Source organism: Oncorhynchus mykiss, chromosome 10, assembly GCF_057628025.1.
Source record: "Oncorhynchus mykiss isolate SJ-2025 chromosome 10, ASM5762802v1, whole genome shotgun sequence".
In the NCBI taxonomy this organism is placed as follows: domain Eukaryota; kingdom Metazoa; phylum Chordata; class Actinopteri; order Salmoniformes; family Salmonidae; genus Oncorhynchus; species Oncorhynchus mykiss.
Genome location: NC_143031.1, coordinates 19,654,509 through 19,676,454, shown reverse-complemented (window position 1 = coordinate 19,676,454; position 21,946 = coordinate 19,654,509). Strand labels below are relative to the sequence as shown.

General features: G+C 44.6%; 1 protein-coding gene across 3 annotated transcripts; it reads right to left on the bottom strand.

Moving 5' to 3' along the window:
* Positions 1 to 257: 257 nt before the first annotated feature.
* Positions 258 to 18,727, bottom strand: LOC110533458 (uncharacterized). Of its 3 annotated transcripts, none has more exons than XM_090186087.1 (5): positions 17,912 to 18,368; positions 16,337 to 16,654; positions 15,914 to 16,198; positions 15,501 to 15,602; positions 258 to 2,542 (listed from the first exon to the last, which is right to left on the bottom strand). In XM_090186087.1, coding segments are annotated over exons 1-5 (873 nt in total). In that variant the 5' UTR covers positions 18,078 to 18,368; the 3' UTR covers positions 258 to 2,540. The 3 variants fall into 3 exon arrangements, with proteins under 3 accessions (XP_090042213.1, XP_090042212.1, XP_090042214.1); XM_090186086.1 differs by lacking the exon at positions 258 to 2,542 and adding an exon at positions 10,750 to 11,413 and having other exon boundaries at positions 17,912 to 18,727; XM_090186088.1 differs by lacking the exon at positions 258 to 2,542 and adding an exon at positions 10,750 to 11,413 and having other exon boundaries at positions 16,082 to 16,198; positions 17,912 to 18,688.
* Between the last annotated feature and the right edge of the window lie 3,219 nt (positions 18,728 to 21,946).

Here is a 21,946-nt window from a genome sequence, read left to right as displayed (position 1 = left end):
TTTATACATTCTCTCTAGCTTTGGTGAGCAAAGAAGGAACTTTACAAATAATGCATTGTTTTCTCTGAAGACTGTGGCTAACGTCATGAAATTGTTTTTAAAAAATCCACATCATACTGCAGTCAATGATGGCAAAAACTGCTGAGGGTCCTGCAGAAGTGGCCACATCATTGCTGAGTGGTGAATGTGAGAGGCTTGTGGTGGTTAATTTCTGTATTATCAAACGAGGAGAGACAAACTTATCACACAAGTCAGAGTTATACTTAAACTAAATCTTTAATAAGAAGAGCTTTGCAATAGCAATGACTTTCAACGATTCACCATTTCTAATTAACCGTTGAGAGTGATAAAACAAAAGTATAAAGTTATTTTAAAGCCAAGATACACCCCTCTCAACCTACATGACGAACAACAGATACATAGAATGGTCACAAGGTTAAGATTTGTATGAAAGATATCTATAATACATAGCAGACAGCAACTGCTGTGTCAACAGTTTTCATTGTATAGACCAGTGTCTGGCCCTCCTACTCCAAACTGGAACCATCTCACCCTGGTACGGTATAGAGCAGAAACATTAACTCATGTTCTCTGGAATGTTCTTTAGGTTTTATCACCCAAAGACATCGTAAATCTCCTCTGTCAGTGTTATCTCATAGAGGCCCATCCTCTGTAGAACACACACACACAATAGTTAACAGAATATTCTATTCTGTCGAATAAAACAACCATTATAATGCAATACAAACATTATAACATAATCCTGCAATTTCCATGACAGGCTGCGCCATAGCTGTTTCCAGTCACGTGAAAGCAGACCACAGCATTGACAGCAATGTTGGCACTAAAACAGGAACTCAGAGTTGTTCAACCTTTTCTGGAACAACCCGTGTGTACTCGTAATAACTGAACAAGTCAAGAAAAGTCATGAGTCTGCAGGTGCAACGCAGATAACCAGTACATTAAACCATTTACATACATGTTATTTTAGCAATGAATTTCCACAGGATAGATATATTAGGTTTGACTTCAGTTATCTCCAAGTTAGAAAATTCAAATCATGCAAATCTCAAACAAAATAAGTTCTTAGCAGCAGTTGAGGACATTACATTAATTTACCAGTAATCATTGGCCAAAACACTCTCATTCAGAGGGATGCGCTATGGACATATTTAAGTCAAGTCACCAAAAGTGTCAACATGTAGTATGCATGGAAACCGTACACTCTGATGGTCATTGTAAAGCAATGCATTTCCTTCTCCACATGACCTTGTATGCATCCTCCACATGCACTGTTTAGTTAGAACATTGTTTACAATAGCAAAAGTGAACGGGAAAAAAGGTTTGAAGTTCCTTTACCTGTCTGTGTCTTATTTTTAATTGTTTAACTACATAACTTGAAAGCCCTGATTGCTAAGGTCATTTTAATATTTTAGGCTTAAATCTTTTCCGCCATTTTGGAACAGTGACTCACTACCCAAACCAGGTGCAACTGATTTCAAGGCGGCAAGAGACGTCATGTGATGTACTACTGCTATCTGTTGGATGAACTGGGAATCAGACATCAATAGAAAGGTAGAGACTTCAGCTTTCCTCGTATGTACACTACCGTTCAAAAGTTTGGGGTCACTTAGAAATGTCCTTGTTCTTGAAAGCAAAGCACATTTTTTGCCCATTAAAATATCATCAAATTGATCAGAAATACAGTGTAGATATTGTTAATGTTGTAAATGACTATTGTAGCTGGAAACGGCTGATATGTAATGGAATATCTACATAGGCGTACAGAGGCCCATTATCAGCAACCATCACTCCTATGTTCCAATGGCACGTTGTGTTAGCTAATCCAAGTTTATCATTTTAAAAGGCTAATTGAGCATTAGAAAACTAGTTCAAATTCAATCAATCAAATTTATTTTATATAGCCCTTCGTACATCAGCTGATATCTCAAAGTGCTGTACAGAAACCCAGCCTAAAACCCCAAACAGCAAGCAATGCAGGTGAAGAAGCACGGTGGCTAGGAAAAACTCCCTAGAAAGGCCAAAACCTAGGAAGAAACCTAGAGAGGAACCAGGCTATGTGGGGTGGCCAGTCCTCTTCTGGCTGTGCCGGGTGGAGATTATAACAAAACATGGTCAAGATGTTCAAATGTTCATAAATGACCAGCATGGTCGAATAATAATAAGGCAGAATAGTTGAAACTGGAGCAGCAGCACAGTCAGGTGGACTGGGGACAGCAAGGAGTCATCATGTCAGGTATTCCTGGGGCATGGTCCTAGGGCTCAGGTCCTCCGAGAGAGAGAAAGAAAGAGAGAATTAGAGAGAGCATATGTGGGATGGCCAGTCCTCTTCTGGCTGTGCCGGGTGGAGATTATAACAGAACATGGCCAAGATGTTCAAATGTTCATAAATGATCAGCATGGTCGAATAATAATAAGGCAGAACAGTTGAAACTGGAGCAGCAGCACAGCCAGGTGGACTGGGGACAGCAAGGAGTCATCATGTCAGGTAGTCCTGGGGCATGGTCCTAGGGCTCAGGTCCTCCGAGAGAGAGAAAGAGAGAAGGAGAGAATTAGAGAACGCACACTTAGATTCACACAGGACACCGAATAGGACAGGAGAAGTACTCCAGATATAACAAACTGACCCTAGCCCCCCGACACATAAACTACTGCAGCATAAATACTGGAGGCTGAGACAGGAGGGGTCAGGAGACACTGTGGCCCACTCCGAGGACACCCCCGGACAGGGCCAAACAGGAAGGATATAACCCCACCCACTTTGCCAAAGCACAGCCCCCACACCACTAGAGGGATATCTTCAACCACCAACTTACCATCCTGAGACAAGGCTGAGTATAGCCCACAAAGACCTCCGCCACGGCACAACTTAAGGGGGTTTCCAATTATGTTAGCACAGCTGAAAACTGTTGTGCTCATTAAAGAAGCACTGAAACTGGCCCGTCTCAACGTCAACAGTGAAGATGTGACCCCCGGATGCTGGCCTTCTAGGCAGAGTTGCAAAGAAAAAGCCATAACACAGACTGGCCAATAAAAAGAAAAGATTAAGATGGGCAAAAGAACACAGACACTGGACAGAGGAACTCTGCCTAGAATAAAATAAAATAAAATTAAATGTGATTACTTATTTACGAGCCCCTAACCAACAATGCTATTTAGAAAAAATACGGATAAGAATAAGAGATAAAAGTAACAAGTAATTAAAGAGCAGCAATAAAATAACAATAGTGAGACTATATACTGTATAGGGGGGTACCGATACAGAGTCAATGTGCAGGGGCACCGGTTAGTTGAGGTAGTATGTACATGTAGATAGAGTTATTGAAGTGACAATGCATAGAAGACAACAGAGAGTAGCAACGGTGTAAAGGGGGGGCAATGCAAATAGTCTTGGTAGCCATTTAACTAGATGTTCAGGAGTCTTATGGCTTGGGGGTAGAAGCTGTTTAGAAGCCTCTCGGACCTAGACTTGGTGCTACGGTAACGCTTGCCGTGCGGTAACAGAGAGAACAGTCTTTGACTAGGGTGGCTGGAGTCGTTAAAACATTTTTAGGGCCCTCCTCTGACACCTAACGGTATAGAGGTCCTGGATGGCATGAAGCTTGGCCCCAGTGATATACTGGGCCTTTCGCACTACCCTCTGTAAGTGCCTTGCGGTTGGAGTCTGTGCAGTTGCCATACCAGGCAGTGATGAAATGGTGCAGCTGTAGAACATTTTTAGGATCTGAGGACCCATGACAAATCTTTTCAGTCTCTTGAGGGGGATTAGGTTTTGTCATGCCCACTCCACGACTGTCTTGGTGTGCTTGGACCATGTTAGTTTGTTGGTGATGTGGACACCAAGGAACTTGAAACTCCCAACCTGCTCCACTGCAGCCCCGTCGATGAGAATGGGGGCATGCTCAGTCCTCTTTTTCCTGTAGTCCACAATCCTCTCCTTTGTCTTGATCACATTGAGGGAGAGGTTGTTGTCTTGGCACCACCCGGCCAGGTCTCTGACCTCCTCCCTATAGGCAAATTTAATGATGGTGTTGGAGTCGTGCCTTGCCGTGCAGTCATGAGTGAACAGGGAGTACAGGAGGGGACTAAGCACGCACCCCTGAGGGGCCCCTGTATTGAGGATCAGTGTGGCGATGTGTTGTTACCTATCCTTACCACCTGGGGGCGGCCCATCAGGAAGTCCAGGATCCAGTTGCAGAGGGAGGTGTTGGGAAAGGGCAGTGTGGAGTGCAATATAGATTGCATCATCTGTGGATCTGTTGGGGCGGAATGCAACTTTCAGTGGGTCTTGTGTTTCTGGGATGATGGTGTTCACTCTGACCAGCCTTTCAAAGCACTTCATGGCTACAGACATGGCCATCTGGGAGAAAGGAGAGGAGGAGCTAGGTTCTTATGAGGGGCTCTGGCTCTGTTTAAATGCGTTTTCGATCAGAGTGGGATGTGAGCGTCTGCTTCTGCTACAGCAGGGGAATCAGACTGCTGCTGAGTATGCACTCACCTTCCAGACAGTAGCAGCTCCAGTGGATGGAATGAGCCGGTGCTTCACACGCTATTCAGATGAGGTCTGCTCGAGGAGGTCCAGACGTAACTGCCCTGTCGGGACGACAACCTCACCCTGGACGCACTCATTGCGATAACCTGGATAACCTTCTCCAGGAGAGTCGGCATTCTCATCGCTTCTCTCCCTCCTTCGGCGATTACTCTGGATCAACCATGGAGGTAGAGGTCACATGCTTTTCCGCGGCAGAACAACGCAGACGGATACAGCTGGGCTATGTCTGTATTGCGGGCAAGGAAGGCACCACCTCCAGCGGTGTAAGGTACTTCTGAATCTGGGATTCACTAGAGCAGAGGGACAGTCATGTGCTGTTCCATCCCCTGGACCAGGAGTGAGTATTCCATATTCAGCTCTTCCTGCTAGACTCTTTTTGGTGTCCATCACTCTGGCTGACTGTCCCTCATGTACTTTGTCTACAGCTTTAGTGGATTCCGGCACTGCCGGAAACTTTATGGATCAGACCCTTGCCTACTCCCTCAACATTACCATCTATCTGCTCTCCTCTCCTTTTCCAGTTCAAGGACTTTAGGATCTGGGTCTATCACACACATCACTCAACCACTCACCCTCACCATAGAGTCCAATCACCAGGAGAGCATCTTTCTTCATCACAAGTGCACCAGGTCACAAAATCGGCCTCCCTTGGCTCCACATGCCATAACCCTATCTCATGGTCGGGGATGAAAATCAGAAAATCTTCTACCCTCTGTCTGTGGCTGAGACCCAGGCCATGGAGGATTACATTCAAGAGGCACTCCAACAGGGTTTCATCCGCACATCCACGTCCCCTGCGTCTGCTGGTTTCTTCTTCATGACCAAAAAGGAGGGAGGATTATGCCCATGTAACGATTACCGAGGACTTGATGACATTACCAGGAAGTATTGGTACCCTCTCTTGTTGGTGCCGTCAGCCATAGAGCATTTCCACTGGGCTCAGTTCTTCACCAAACTGGACCTGCGTAGTGCCTACAATCTCATCCGCGTCCATGAGGGGGATGAGTGGAAGACTGCGTTCAGCACGATGTCTGGTCACTATGTCTGGTTATGCCCTTTGGCTTGGCCAATGCTCTGTCAGTGTTCCAGGCATTCATCAACGAGAGGTTCAGGAACCTGCTCGGAGGGCAGGTGATTGTATACATTGACGTCCTGATCTTCTCGACCAACCTGAAAGATCACGTCACCCACGTTCGAGCAGTCCTGGAATGCCTCTTGGTCAATCACCTGTTTGTCAAGGTGAAGTGCTAATTCCACCAGAGGGCTGTATCCTTCCTGGGTTACCAAATCACCTGCAGGGAGTGAGGATGGAGAACAAGAAGGTAGATGAGTTAAGGTCATGGCAAGTCCCAACCACCATCAAGGGGTTACAACGGTTTCTGGGGTTTGACAACTTCTACCACCACTTCATCAGGATTTTCAGCGCTGTCGCCACCCCTCTCACCTCCGGCCTCAAGGGTGGGCCTCGTAGGTTGGTGTGGTCTCCAGCAGCCGATGAGGCCTTTCGTCTCAAGGGGCGTTTCACCTCCACCTCCTTGCTAAAACACCCAGACCCCACTCTATTTCTTGTGGTTGAGGTAGACACATCTGAGGTGGGGGAAGTTGTCTAAGACAGGGTAACCCATTGAGATTGTGTGCTTTCTTTCTCCTCCGTAGAGAGGAATTACGACATTGGCGATCAGAAGCTCCTGGCATTGAAGTTGGTGTTAGAGGAGTGGAGTCAATGGTTGGAGGGTGCCAAGGAACCATTCGTCATCCTAGCCGACCATCGAAAACTAGAGTACATACGGACAGCGAGGAGACTGAATCCGCGCCAAGCCAGGTGTGCACCTTCACCAGGTTCGACTTCATGCTGACTTATTGCCCAGGTTCTAAGAACTGAAGGCCAATGCTCTGTCCCGTATCTACAATTTGGGAGAGCTTCCTGTCCAGAGGGCACCCATAATCCCATCCTCCCGAGTCATGGGTCCAGTGGTTTGGGACATAGATGTGGACATCCGCCAGGCTCTAGAGAAGGAGCCTGCACCCCGAAAATGTCCTCCCGAGCGAATCTACGTTCCCACAGGGATAAGGGATCGGCTGCTGACCTGGGCACACACATCTACGTTCCCACAGGGATAAGGGATCGGCTGCTGACCTGGGCACACACATCTACGTTCCCACAGGGATAAGGGATCGGCTGCTGACCTGGGCACACACATCTACGTTCCCACAGGGATAAGGGATCGGCTGCTGACCTGGGCACACACATCTACGTTCCCACAGGGATAAGGGATCGGCTGCTGACCTGGGCACACACATCTACGTTCCCACAGGGATAAGGGACCGGCTGCTGACCTGGGCACACACATCTACGTTCCCACAGGGATAAGGGACCGGCTGCTGACCTGGGCACACACATCTACGTTCCCACAGGGATAAGGGACCGGCTGCTGTCCTGGGCACACACAGCTGTCGTCGCTGGACATCCAGGTATTTCTCGCACCATCCACTCCATCGCTAAGAAGTACTGGTGGCCCACCTTGGTGCAGGGTGTCACTCATTATGTCAACTCCTGGTCACATCTATCCATTGACTGTGTAACCGATCTCTCTCCCCCCTCTTATGCTTTCATCATCGCGTAATCCCTCTTCCTGGTCTCCCCACTGCTCTCCAGGTTGCTGAGGCACTCTTCCAGCAGGTCTTCAGCAGGTCTCTTCCAGCAGATCACGGTCAGCCTCACTTCCGAGTATCGGCCTCAGTCCAACGGGCAGGTGGAGAGGATGAACCAGGATCTGGGGAGGTTCCTGAGGAGTCATTGTCAGGATCGGCAGGGTGAGTGTGGACGATTCCTTCCCTGGGAAGAGTACGCCCTGAGCTCCCTATGTCACTCCCCCACTGGGTTGACCTCCTTCCAGTGTGTTTTGGGTTTCCAGCCGGCCCTGACCCCGTGGACCCCGGGCCTGATCACAGCTCCTTTGCAGTAGATGAGTGGTTCTGGCATCAGGAACAGGCAGACCGTCACCGCAGTGAGACACCTGTGTTCCATCCTGAGGACCACATCTGGCTCTCTACCAGGAACCTCACACTCCGCCTGCCCTGGAAGAAACTGAGCCCCCGGTTTGTGAGGCTGTTCAAGGTTCTCCAGAGAGTCAATGAGGTGACATACAGGTTACAACTACCCAGTCAATATCGCGTCTCCCTTCTCAGGCCGGTGGTTCCTGGTCCTCTAGCTGATACTGTTCCCCAGGCCTACGCTGTAAGATCCCTACTGGACTTCCTATGTATTGGGGGGCCAGCTCTAGTATCTGGTGGACTGGGAGTGGTTTGGCCCAGAGGAGAGGTGTTGGGTTCCGGTGGAGGACAATCTGGACCCTCAACATCATCCGTGATCTCCACCTTCATCGCCCAGACCGACCTGCTCCTAGTGGTCATTCATTACTGTCACATCTTCTCCTGCTCCTCCCCTCCGGTGTACAACATCGGCCAGAATACTAACCACTGGTCCTGGGACTCATCATTACGCGCACCTGTTAATCATGATTCACACCAGGACTTCATTACCTTCATCATTTCCTCCCCTTTATATGTCATTCCCTCATGTTCTCTACCAGTTGGTATTGTTATTGTTTACCAGCATGTAGCCGGTAAACAATGGAATTGTTTTATTAAATGTTGCATCTGCTTCCTGACTCACAGCGCTGATATTTTGACTCCGTACTCCAGCACTTCGGATTTGCAATGATACAAAGTGCAGACAGTCAGCTTCAATTTGAGGGTATCTTCATCCATATTAGGTGAACCGTTTAGAAATTATATCACTTGATATTTGTGGCGAACTTTATCACTCATCATTATTCAGCACTAACCATAATCATGGTAGTATTCACATTAATGTAGAAGTGTCTAGAAATGTATTCTTATTTACAAAAGGGGCTCCAAAATAACACCATACATTATTTACCATTCATATTGGGCGCAGCATAATGTGAAACGCAACCAAAACAAACAGCAAATGCATCCAAGTTTTTTAAAAGTATCTCTTCAGTCTCATTATTCCAATTAAATTGTATGCTTTCTTTACATGTCTTCGACACCAGCCACTCTCGTCTGTTAAACTGAGAAAAGCACAGCACCTCTGTTCCTTTTATAGTTAATCGTCACTGAATTTCCTTTGTGTAATATGACTGCTGTTGGATTTGAAAGTAAACCTGTAGAAAAAAGAGACCAATATTGATCAGTCCGAGAACAGGTGATTAACTGGTTCAGGTGGTGATACATATGACAATTGTAAAACTATTTTAAGCCACTTCACTTCCCAGCTCCATACTGGCTGGGACAAATGTATTAAGTCAATAAATGTAGGGTCTGTCTACTAAATTTACCACAAGTGTAAAACCAAACAGCAATTCTCTCAGCAATCACTTTTCATTTTGGTTCCGTAATTTTCATATTTCAGTTGCAAAGTCATTGATTCTTTCTTATGCAATCATAAATTATAATTTGACCTACGATAGTCCACCCCCCACCCCTCCCCCTTAGAACAAAACTGTTTGAGGTGAACCGGGCAGGCACTGTGTTATGCCTTGAGGCGCATGGTGTCCCCAGTGCGCAGGTATAGCCCAGTGCGCTACATCGCAGCACCTCGTATTGGCCGGGCTAGAGTGGGCATCGAGCCAGGAGCTATGAAGCCAGATCAGCGCATCTGGTCTCCAGTGCGTCTCCTCGGCCAGGGTTATATGGCACCAGCCCTACGCATGGTGTCCCCACTTCGCCAGCACAGCCCAGTGCGTCTGTTCCACCCCGCGGCACTTGCCGGGCTATGGGGAGTATCCAGCCAGGACAGGTTGTGCAGCACCGACGGTCCGGTTCATCCGGTGCCTCCTCCACGCACCAGGCCTCCGGTGGCAGCCCCGCTTCCTGAGTCTTCCTCCTGTCCAGCGCTTCCAGAGTCTCCCTCCTGTCCTGCGTTGCCAGAGTCTCCCTCCTGTCCTGCGTTGCCAGAGTCTCCCTCCTGTCCTGCGTTGCCAGAGTCTCCCTCCTGTCCTGCGTTGCCAGAGTCTCCCTCCTGTCCTGTGTTGCCAGAGCCGCCCGTCTGTCCTGAGCTGCCAGAGCCGCCCATCTGTCCTGAGCTGCCAGAGCCACCCGTTAGTCAGGAGCTGCCAGAGCCGCCCGTCAGTCAGAAGCTGCCAGAGCCGCCCGTCAGTCAGGAGCTGACGTATACTGTAAACGAACCGTATTGTTTAAGTTGAGCGTACTAGTGCTTCGCCTGTCTACCGGAAGTTGATGCTGTTGCTATTCAACCTCTTGCTAGCTTGTTAGCATAGCAAATGACTAGCTAGACATTTTACGATTTTGCGTGTGTTCGTGAATTCAATCTGGAGTGCCAGAGTGCACTCTGGGCGTTCGTAAATCCAGAGTGTTGTCAGATTGTCCGTTTGTAAATTTTGAGCGTTTCGCTCTCAGAGCGTTCAGAGCACACACTGGATGCTTTGGCCAAGGAGTAGGGTTGATCCAGCGTTCAACGGCAGTCAAGCACCCAAGCTAACTGGGAACTCCTTCAAGACTGTTGGAAAAAGCATTCCAGGTGAAGCTGGTTGAGAGAATGCCTAGAGTGTGCAAAGCTGTCATCAAGGCAAAGGATGGCTACTTTGAATAATATAAAATATAAATATATTTTGAATTGTTTCACATCTTTTGGTCACTACATGATTCCATATGTGTTATTTCATAGTTTTCATGTCTTCAGTATTATTCTACAATGTAGAAAATAGTAAAAATAAAGAAAAACCCTTGAATGAGTAGCTGTATCCAAACTTTTGATGGGTACTGTATATACTCTGTGGCTTTGGTGAGCAAAAAGAGACCTTTAGAAATTATGAATTGTTCACTCTGAAGACTGTGAAAAGTCATAAAGTCATAAAACTGTGAACTGTGAAAAAACTCCACATCAAAAAGAATATTGCAATCAATGATGGCAAAAATGGCTGAGGGACCTGCAGAAGTGGACAGCAACATTGCTGAGTGGTGAACTTGATAGACTGCACCCTAATTGTTTCCAGTCACGTGAAAGCAGACTGTAGCATTGACAGCAATGTTGGCACTCAAACAGGGTCAGAGTTGTTCAACCTTTTCTGGAACAACCCATGTGTACTTGTAATAACAGAAGAAGTCAAGAAAAGTCATGAGTCTGCAGGTGCAACGCAGATAACCAGTACATTAAACCATTTACATACATGTTAATTTAGCAATGAATTTCCACAGGATTGATATTCAGAACATGCAAATCTCATAGAAAATAAGTCCCAAGCAGGTGTTGAGGACATTACATTAATTTACCAGTAGTCATTGGCCCAAACACTCTTATCCAGAGTGATTCACACACGCACAGTAAGGTTTTATATCACATTAAAAAGGACAGCAAGAGGAAAACGTTATATACAATTTAATGATATCAATGGCAACCACCCAATGTATGCCTAGAGTAAATGTTTGGAAAGAGTTTTTGTGTGATTGTCAGATATATTTTAACCTGTTAAACTCTGAACCCCCCCCCCCAAAATAATAATCAGAAAATAGAAATTGACATATCATTTGAAAGCTACAGGCCTTGACTTTTTGGAAACCAAGCTAAAATCTTACTGCTGGCAATGTCATAATGTCGCATCTATGAACTCGGATGAAAAGAGGAACAAGGGTGTCAGAGTGAGATTAAGATTGTCTAGTTCTCATAAATGCATTGTTCCTGGATGGACGCAGTGGTCGTCTGTCTCTGTTGGGTTTGTGTGCTGAAACTGAAGTTCTCGTACACCTTGTTGTTATATGAGACGGAATCACCTTCATCATTGGTCCTCTGCCGACCTGCATGGGGAGAAGGCCAATCAACTAATCACATTTTGTGTTGACTCTTAAGCTGAATAGTTGCCTACTACTTACTGCGTTCCAGGCAACATTTTGGTGGTGCAAAATAGCACAGATTAATCAAATTAAATTACAGTTTTTAAACAGAGCTGTAACAGAGCTGTAACACCATAAATGTATTTGTATCCAATATTTTTTTAGACGATCATGCACCATATTAAATAAAGCACATACTAAAATAACATTTTGCATGTGGGCTGATTGATACCGTACTACTCTTGAAAAACATTGGTAACTCTCAATTTAGCTTAATTTTTCACACCTCTGTTGTGTTGTATGACAAGTTTGTGGGAACTATAAGGTCATATTGAGATTTGAGCTGAGCTGTGCTGAGCTCAGGGCCACCCATTTTTTTTCTAGAGTAGGATTGGGCAACTGGTGTTCCGGGGACATGGGTATCCAGCCAGGACGTGTTGTGGCAGCTCCACTCACTAGGCTGCCAGTACTTCTCCTCAGTCCGGTGAGACCTGTTCCGGCTCCACATATGAAGCCTCCAGGGATGATCCATAGCCCGAAGCCTCCAGTGATAATCCGTGACCCGGAGCCTCTAGTGATAATCCATGGCACGAAGCCTCCAGTGATCATCCATGGCCCGGAGCCTCCAGTGATGATCCATGGCCCGGACCCTCCAGTGATGATCCATGGCACGAAGCCTCCAGTGATGATCCATGGCCCGGAGCCTGTAGCGATGATCCATGGCAAGGAGCCTGCAGCGACGGTCCCCAGTCCGGAGCATCCAGCGACTGCCCCCAGTCCGGAGCCTCCAGCGACGGTCAGCACTCCGGAGTCTTCAGCGACGAGCTGCAGTCCAGAGCCCCCAGCGGGGGTTCCCAGGCCTCCGTAGGGATCAGCGTAGGGAGCGGGGGCTACGTCCCGAACCGAAGCCGCCACCGAGGGTAGATGCCCACCCGGACCCTCCTCTATAGGTTCAGGTTTCCGGCCGGGAGTCCGCACCTTTGGAGTAGGGGGGGGGGGGGGGGGGGGGGTACTGTAATGCACTGACCTTAGAGAGATGTTTTATTTCTCTATTTGGTTCGGTCAGGGTGTGATTTGGGGTTGCCACAAACATAACGCTTTGTATTCAGGACCAAAAGTTTATTTCTTAGCAATTATTTTTGGCAGTATTACTTTTTTTAATATTTGTATTCTATATAGGCTTCCTTCTTTTTACTCATTTATTTTAATATTGTGGAGTAACTACAATGTCGTTGATGCATTCTTAGTTTTGTCCTCTAACAGCCTTTCATTTCTGTAACTGTTTTAAAATCATGGTGAAATCCTTGAGTGGTTTCTTTCCTCTCTGACAACTTAGGAAGGGTCGCGGTATATTTGTAATGACTGTGTGTATTGATTCACCATCCAAAGTGTAATAAAAACTGCACCATGCTCAAAAGGATAGTCAATGTCTTTTTTTTGTTTTACACATCTACCAATAGGTGCCCTTTGCGAACCATTGGAAAACCTCCCTGGTCTTTGTGGTTGAATCTGTGCTTGAAATTCACTGCTCGACTGAGGGACCTTACAGATAATTGTATGTGTGTATCATGTTAAACACTATTATTGCATGCAGAGTGAGTCCATGCAACTTATTGTGTGACTTGTTAAGCACATTTTTACTCCATAACAAACGAGTTGAACACTTATTGACTCAAGACCTTTCAGCTTTTCCTTTTTTATACATTTTTAAAATGTCTGGAAACATAATTTCACTTTCACATTATTATGTATTGTGTGTAGATCAGTGACACACAATCTCAATTTAATCCAATTTAAATTCAGGCTGTAACCCAACAAAATGTGGAAAAAGTCAAGGAATATGAATACTTTCTGAAGGAACTGTAGGTCTATGCACAGACCTCACAGAGTCCATATGCTGAAAATGACTCACCTGTAGTTGCATGCCCTGCATAGAATCCCCGTGTCACGCCCTGACCATAGAGAGACGTTTATTCTCTATGTTGGTTAGGTCAGGGTGTGACTAGGGTGGGTTATCTAGGTTATTATCTGTCTATGTTGGCCTGGTATGGTTCCCCAGCTGATTGGGGATCATATATAGGCAGCCTTTTTCCACTGGGTTTTTGTGGGACCTTGTTTTTGTGTAGTTGCTGTTGAGCCCTGCATTTACTTCACACTTCGTTTGTTCTGTATTTTTTTGGTGAGTTTCATTTATTAAACATGTGGAACTCTACGCACGCTGCGCCTTGGTCCGTTAATTCTTTAGACGATCGTGACAGAAGATCCCACCACACAACAGGACCAAGCAGCATGCCCAGGTGGAGAAAGTATCATGGACTTGGGAGTAGATTTTGGATGGGAAGGGATCCTGGACTTGGGAGGAAATCACCTTCCTTGGAGGGAGACGCAAGAAGAGAAGGGAGGACAGCGACGACTTCGGGGTTCGCGGCCAGGTAGAAAGCCCAAAAGACAGCCCAAAAAATGTTTTTTGGAGGGGCACATGGGGTGGTCGGCGGAGCCAAGGGGTGAACCAAAAATTCTGGAGAGAGGTGTTGGTGATGAGAGCGCTGCAGAGCGGGCATGCTGAGGAGCGTGACACCAGTCCGGTGTCATATGCACCAGTTTCACGCATCTGGTCTCCAGTGCGCCTCCCCAGTCCGGTACGTCCTGTGTCTCCTCCTCGCACTCTCCCTGAAGTGCGTGTCCCCAGTCCTGTGCCTGCTCCTCGCAATCTCCCTCAAGTGCGCCTTCCCAGTCAGGTACTTCCTGTGCCTGCTGCCCGCACTCGCCCTGAAGTGCGTGTCACCAGTCCGGTGCCACCTGTACCGGCCCCACGCATCAGGCCTCCAGTGCGCCTCCCCAGTCCGGTATGTCCTGTGCCTGCACCGGAGCCGCCCCCGACGTGAGATGCCCACCCGGACCCTCCCCTATTGAGTCAGGTTTTGCGGACGGAGTCTGCACTTTGGGGTGGGGGGTACTGTCATGCCCTGATCATAGAGAGCCTTTTATTCTCTATGTTGGTTAGGTTGGGGTGTGACTAGGGTTAGTTATCTAAGTTATTATATGTCTATGTTGGCCTGGTATGATTCCCAATCAAGAGGCAGCTGTTTATCGTTGTCTCTGATTGAGGATCATATTTAGGCAGCCTTTTTTCACACTGGGTTTTTGTGGGATCTTGTTTTTGTGTAGTTGCTGTTGAGCACTGCATTTACTTCACGCTTCGTTCGTTCTGTATTGTTTTGGTGGGTTTCATTTATTAAACATGTGGAACTCTACGCACACTGCGCCTTGGTCCATTAATTCTTTAGATGATCGTGACGTCCTGTTAAATCACAAACACAAAAGACAGTTTAGACTATACAGTCTTAAACCTTCAAGATTTGTTTTCGAAATGCTGAAACAGTTGTAAACTAAGCTGTGCAAAATTCACAATGACTTATCATTGTGTGGTGGTAAAAGAAAGACAACTATAGCATCAAATTATAATATCAGAACCAAGGGGTGAACCAGAGCCAGTCAGGGAGTCTAAGGAGGAACTCGCCGAAAAATTCTGGAGAGAGGTGTTGGCGATGAGAGCGCTGCAGAGCAGGCGTGCTCCAACACACTGAGTCCTAAAATGGAAGCTGATGTGATTCGTGGTTTAGTCCATAAATTGGTAGCCTACAAGCCAGGATGTCAACATAAGATAGCAGGCAAAGGCGTCAACAGCAGGGGTGGTGGGAAGGTAGTCATTTCCTCTTTGAGTATGAGGGGGCAGAATTTTTCTCCAATGAGAGTAAATATCACTTTGAAATGTAAGGTGACGCTGTGGCCAAGATTTTGTCTGTAAGTAATGGTCCACTTCTGCTTTCTTTGTTCAGGATTCCAGTGAATCCAAACAACAAACCACAATTTAAAGTGAACTGGTTACAAGACCAGTGACTTGAGCGTTACCTCAAATGATCAAGCCTGTGAATAAAGTAATTGACCATGGAACTTACATGGCCTTTTGTGTAAATAGAAAAATATGTATAAATTGTGTAAGCTTAAGAAAGCACTGACCCCCCAAAAATATATAGACTACAAGACTTACATTTGTAAATACTTATGGTGACAGCTGCGATGGCCACAACCCCGATGGATGTGCTGACACAGATGATGATGATAGTCAAAAGGTTGTCCTCATGGTAGGTCTCTGAAACAACAAGACCATCAAGGGTCAGAGATTTACCGTTATAGATAGTGTCATCAATCAAAGTGTCCAGCCTGCCATATGTGATTGTGAAGCTTGGGGCAAAATAACAACCTGATTTAGCTAACCCCACTGTTCAGTGTCTGTTTATCACAGTTTTTCTATGACCTTGTGTGTCAGGAATCTTGTCAGGTTACACTCAACAGTCAACCAATGAATTAGAGGGAGAAAAATAACAAAATCAGAAGTCAATTACTATTAAAAGTAGACTGCACTACTTAACAGTACATGTATTATGTCTGAATGTCACCCACCTAGTTCCCTGTAGGGAAGTCTGATGCTCAGGTTGGTGTTATTGGCTAGGAGTCTGACATTGCAGGTGATCGTGTCACCCTCTCTCCACACTGATTGGCACAGGGTCAGAAAGCTGCTCTGTTTAGAGGGGGTGTGATTGGTCAACAGTGTCTCCAGTGAACCCTGACCTTGTCGGGTCCAAGTGAAGTTGACGTCCTGGGGGTCAAGGCCCTCCAAAGTACAGAGGAGCTGGATGCAGCCAGGATCACTGCTGTTCTGCCTCTCTAGGACTAGACCTGGAGGCACTGCAGAAGAAGAGAATAGCACTGGAACTAGAACGACTGTAAATGCCATTCTAATATCCTACTGTATGCTTTGATTTAGAGACACAAAAACCAGTAAACACGTGTTTATAAAGTGATATCTTCAACGAGATAAATTACCTGTCACTTGAAGCTCAACAGCGGAGGAATTCTCAATGGTTGGTGGTGGTATGACTCTTGATATGAAGCAGGTATATAGACCAGAGTCGGTGCTCTTTGGCTCTGTAACATACAGCTTAGGAGGTTGTCCGGTTACCTTGAATTGAGATTTACAGGATACGACTGAACTGATTTCTCTATTCACATTGTATTCGCAAATAATGCCAGGACTTCCAATTTTCTTCCATTTAAAAACAACTTTCCCATCAAATCCAAAGGGTGAGGGACAAGGAAGGTGGGAAGGACTGCCTTCGGCTGCTCTAACGTTCTCCTTAACACCTGCGGAACCAAACAGGATTATTTTTCAATCCAAAGTTAACACAATAAAATAGGACACAGGTTATGTGCTCATTCATATTCAGGAAACTGTACACTCATGATACTACGTGAGAGTAAAGGAAATGAACAAAAATACAAATAATGGTAATAACAACAAAGTTCATCCCATATTAAGATCATGCTATATTAGGCCATACTATTTACATACTTCCAGTACTGAAAATACCTATATGAAGTGGCTAAAAGTTGATGTTCCAGATTAATGCAACCAAAGCAGTGGAGACTCCTCAGAGGAAGGGGTTTACTAACGCATTAGTTCTTTAAGCTATGTTGACTATGACATTAGCTAATATGGTGACAATGAAGTAGGCTGTGTGTAGAGTTGAGCGCTTATGGTATGAAGGTTTGGCTTGGAAAGGTTTTTTCGCCTGCTCACAGAGAGCGGTTTTGTTGTGCACTGAAGTCCACAAGCGAAGGGAAAAGATGAGAAGAGGAGAGTGTGTACATGCAAGAAGAAATTATACAATGAGAAAAGTGATCATGCTGTTTGTATCTCGCTGTATTGAAAGTGAACTGTGTGTGCAGGTGAACAGGGGTGTGTATTCATTCCGCCAATTCTGTTGAAAAACATTTCTTAAACGGAAGCAAACGGAATGGGGATAAACATACAGTACCTCAACTTGTCCAATGCAAACTCTCGTTTACAACTGTTTGTACTATTGATTACACCGTAGATAAGTTAGATGCAGGCAAGAGTGTGCAAAGCGGTATTGAATTGTCGGTTACCTTGATTACTGACATTTTTCTCACAACCTGTGCACCTACGTTGTAAACTTGAATTCATAGGCTAGATGGAAGCAACCTCATGATGGGTATAGGGAACATTTTTGTATCATGTTGTAGCATAAACCTATCAGTGTTACATTGAGCTGGGTGAATGGAATATGAATGACAGTCATCCAATATGCTGTAATAGAAATAAGGCCATGCTCATAAAAAACAGCACGGACCGCTACTGAAACAAAGCAAACCCAAATAGCTGTTACAATATAATATTCATATCTACATTGACTGGTCAATCAATAACTGGTTTTCAACTCTTACAGTATGTTGATTCAAACAACTAAACCACTGAATGGACGAATCACCCTGAAATGCTACTGTAGCTTACAATTCTTTTTACAATGAATCATTGTACAACTGTACAACTAATAGATAAATGCTACCAAAATGCAACAATAAGACAGAAATACTCACCAGTAAATTGGGTAGAGAGGGTGAGGGTGGTTAGGAGAGAGAAAGCTTGTGGCAACAGCATTGTGAACAGCATTGTGAACCTACACCCTCTAGCCAAAGACTCTGTGTACCGATACTTCTGTATGTCTTTCAGACACAATAGCTGATCATGAATGCAAGTACGCATGCACACTCACACAAACACTTACATTCCCTGTCATGTCTTCCTGTCCAATGGAGGAAAACACCCACTGCAGAACTAAGTAGCTCACAAGTGCCAAAACCACAACTCTTTCCTTTCTACAAGAGACCATTTTCCCCCAACAGTGTAACTATTTTTTATCCATCTATCACTCTAAATGACATGATCCACAACTAATAAAGCTAAAATATGATGCTAACACAACTCTCAGAATTAGTATTTCATTTGGCTAAAATCCTAAGAGACATGTTACTTTAAAGTTACTTTAAAGTTCTCAGTTGGTACAGAAAGTGTGCTAGAGTAAGAACCACTCAGAGACCTAATTATTTTGCTCTTGATTGGTTGAGGCCATACCACCTGCTATGTCAGCGGTCTGCACATTCGCAGTTTCACAGGGAGATCAAAGAAACCTCTACCTAAAGACTGGTTGGAACTCAAAGTATATGAAGGAAATAACGGAACACTGTGAAACAACAACCTGTGGTTAGTTAGTGAACAGACGTTTCCTACAAGTAGCAGTTCCCTCAAGTAGTTTATTGCGCAAACGCAAAACTTAGAAAGCAGTGTCTGAAGTTGTCAAAAGTTTTTAGATATCTGTTGGAGCTCGAGCTCGTTACCGGATCTAGGTTAGCAACAAAAAAACAGCAGGAAGTGGAAACATGCCATACTGTGGCGTCATGCATCAACAAATCTTTATTGTACATTTGGAGTGTAAGATTATACTTCACCAGGGTAGCAATAGAGTGCTTACAGGGAGTGGAAATGTACCATTAAGTTGTGGCATCATGATATAAAAGGATATCTAAAGACTCTAAACAGAGACCCTATAGTGGTTGGGTACACTACATTATGCACACCTGAGCTGCAGAAGCAGCCCTTCACAGACCAACCAACACACAGATGAAAATCTGGAGTAAATTTTACAGCAACAAGATTAGAATGTTCCAGGTCTTAAAAATCTGAAAAATGGAAATCACTTTAACACCACCAATCAGAAGGTTGTGGGTTTTACGAAGTTATTCATGGATTTTACAAAACACTTCTCTGATAACCTACATAATTACAACCTATCTCAGAGATGGCTAACTCTGGAGATTCCCTCCATCTCCACTTGCTTGAGGAATGGTCTACAGCAGTGGTCACCATCCAGTCATTCCTATTCGATCACCAAATATTTCTGAAAAACCAACGATAAAGGCTTGCTCCTTTTTTTGTATTTTTTTTTCACTGTTGGGGATAGGGGCACTTGATTTTGAAGCCCTGTGCATCAGGGTATTTCTATTTGTATTTATTATGGATCCCCATTAGCTGCTGCCAAAGTAGCAGCTACTCTCCAGTTTATAACATTTTAAAACATTACAATACATTCATAGATTTCACAACACACTGTGTGCCCTCAGGCCCCTATTCCACCACTACCACATATCTACAGTACTAAATCCATGTGTATGTATAGTGCGTATGTTATCGTGTGTGCGTGTGTGTGTGTGTGTGTGCCTGTGCCTGTGCCTGTGCCTGTGCCTGTGCCTGTGCCCGTGCCCCCGTTGTTCCATAGGGTGTTTTTTTTATCTGTTTTTTAAATCAAATTTTACTGCTTGTGTCAGTTACTTGATATTAAATAGAGTTCCATGTAGTCATGGCTCTATGTAGTACTGTGTGCCTCCCATAATCTGTTCTGGACTTGGGGACTGTGAAGAGTCCTCTTGTGGTATGTCTTATGGGGTATGCATGGGTGTCCAAGCTGTGTGCCAGTAGTTTAGACAGACAGCTCGGTGCATTCACCAATACCTCTCATAAATAAAAGTAGTGATGAAGTCAATCTGTCCTCCACTTTCAGCCAGGAGAGATTGACATGCATATTATTAATATTCACTCTCTGTGTACATCCAAGGGCCAGCCGTGCTGCCCTGTTCTGAGCCAATTGCAATTTTCCTAAGTCCTTTTTGTGGCACCTGACCACACGACTGAACAGTAGTCCAGGTGCGACAAAACTAGCGCCTGTAGGACCTGCCTTGTTGATAGTGTTGTTAAGAAGGCAGAGCATCGCTTTATTATAGACAGACTTCTCCCCATCTTAGCTACTACTGCATCAATATGTTCTGACCATGACAGTTTACAATCTAGTGTTACACCAAGCAGTTTAGTCATCTCAACTTCCTCAATTTCCACATAATTTATTACAAGACTTAGTTGAGGTTTAGGGTTTAGTGAGTGTTTTGTTCCAAATACAATGCCTTTAGTTGTAGAAATATTTAGGGCTAACTTATTCCTTGCCACCCACTCTGAAACTAACTGCAACTCTTTGTTGAGTGTTGTAGTCATTTCAGTCGCTGTAGTAGCTGACATGTATAGTGTTGAGTCATCCGATACATAGAAACTCTGGATTTGCTCAAAGTCAGTGGTATGTCGTTAGTAAAAATTTAAAAAAGCAAGGGGCCTAAACAGCTACCCTTGGGAATTCCTGATTGTAACTGGATTATATTTGATAGGGTTCCGTTAAAGAACACCCTCTGTGTTCTGTTAGACAAGTAACTCTTTATCCACATTATAACAGGGGGTTATAACACATACGTGTTATGATCAATAATTGATCAGACTATGATCAATAATGTCAGAATCTGTACTGAAGTTTAACAAGACAGCCCACACAATCATTTATTCATACATTTCTCTCAGCCAATCATCAGTCATTTGTGTAAGTGCTGTGCTTGTTGAGTGTCCTTCCCTATAAGCATGCTGAAATTCTGTTGTTAATTTGTTTATTGTGAAATAGCATTGTATCTGGTCAACACACAGTTTTTTCCAGAAGTTTACTAAGGGTTGGTAACAGAGTGATTGGTCGGCTATTTGAGCCAGTAAAGGGGGCTTTACTATTCTTGGGTAGCGGAATGACTTTAGCTTTCCTCCAGCCCTGAGGGCACACGCTCTCTAGTAGGCTTAAATTGAAGATGTGGCAAATAGGAGTGGCAATATTGTCTGCTATTATCCTCAGTCATTTTCCATCTAGATTGTCAGACCCTGGTGACTTGTCATTGTTGATAGACAACAAAAAAAAAATCACCTCTTCCACACAGACTTTACGGAATTCAGAAGTACAGTCTTTCATAATTTGGTCCGATATACTTGAATGTGTAGTGTCAGGGTTTGCTCCTGGCATGTCATTCCTAAGTTTGCTTATCTTGCCAATGAAAAAGTCATTAGAGTAGTTTGCAATATCAGTGGGCTTTGTGATGAATGAGCCATCTTATTCAATAAATGAAGGAGCCGAGTTGGCTTTTTCCCCAAAAATGTAATTTAAGTTTCCCCAAAGTTTTGTACTGTCCTTCTTTATATAATTTATCTTTGTTTCATAGTGTAGTTTATTTTTAATTTTTATTTAGTTTAGTCACATGATTTCTTAATTTGCAGTACATTTGCCAATCAGTTGGGCTGCCAGACTTAATTGCCATACTTTTTGCCTCATCCCTCTCACCATGCAATTTTTCAATTCCTCATCAATCCCAGGGGATTTAACAGTTTTTACAGTAATTTTCTTAATGGGTGCATGCTTATTAGTAACTGGAATAAGTAGTTTCATAAAGGTGTCAAGTGCAGCATCTGTTTGCTCCTGATTACACACCACAGACCAGCAAATATTCTTTACATCATCAACATATGAATCACTACTAAACTTATTGTAGGACCTCTTATACACTATATTAGGCCCAGCCTTTGGAACTTTGGTTTTCCTAGATATGGCTACTATATTGTGATCACTACATCTTATGGATTTGGTTACTGCTTTAAAACAAATATCTGCAGCGTTTGTAAAGATGTGATCAATGCATGTTGATGATTTAATTCCTGTGCTGTTT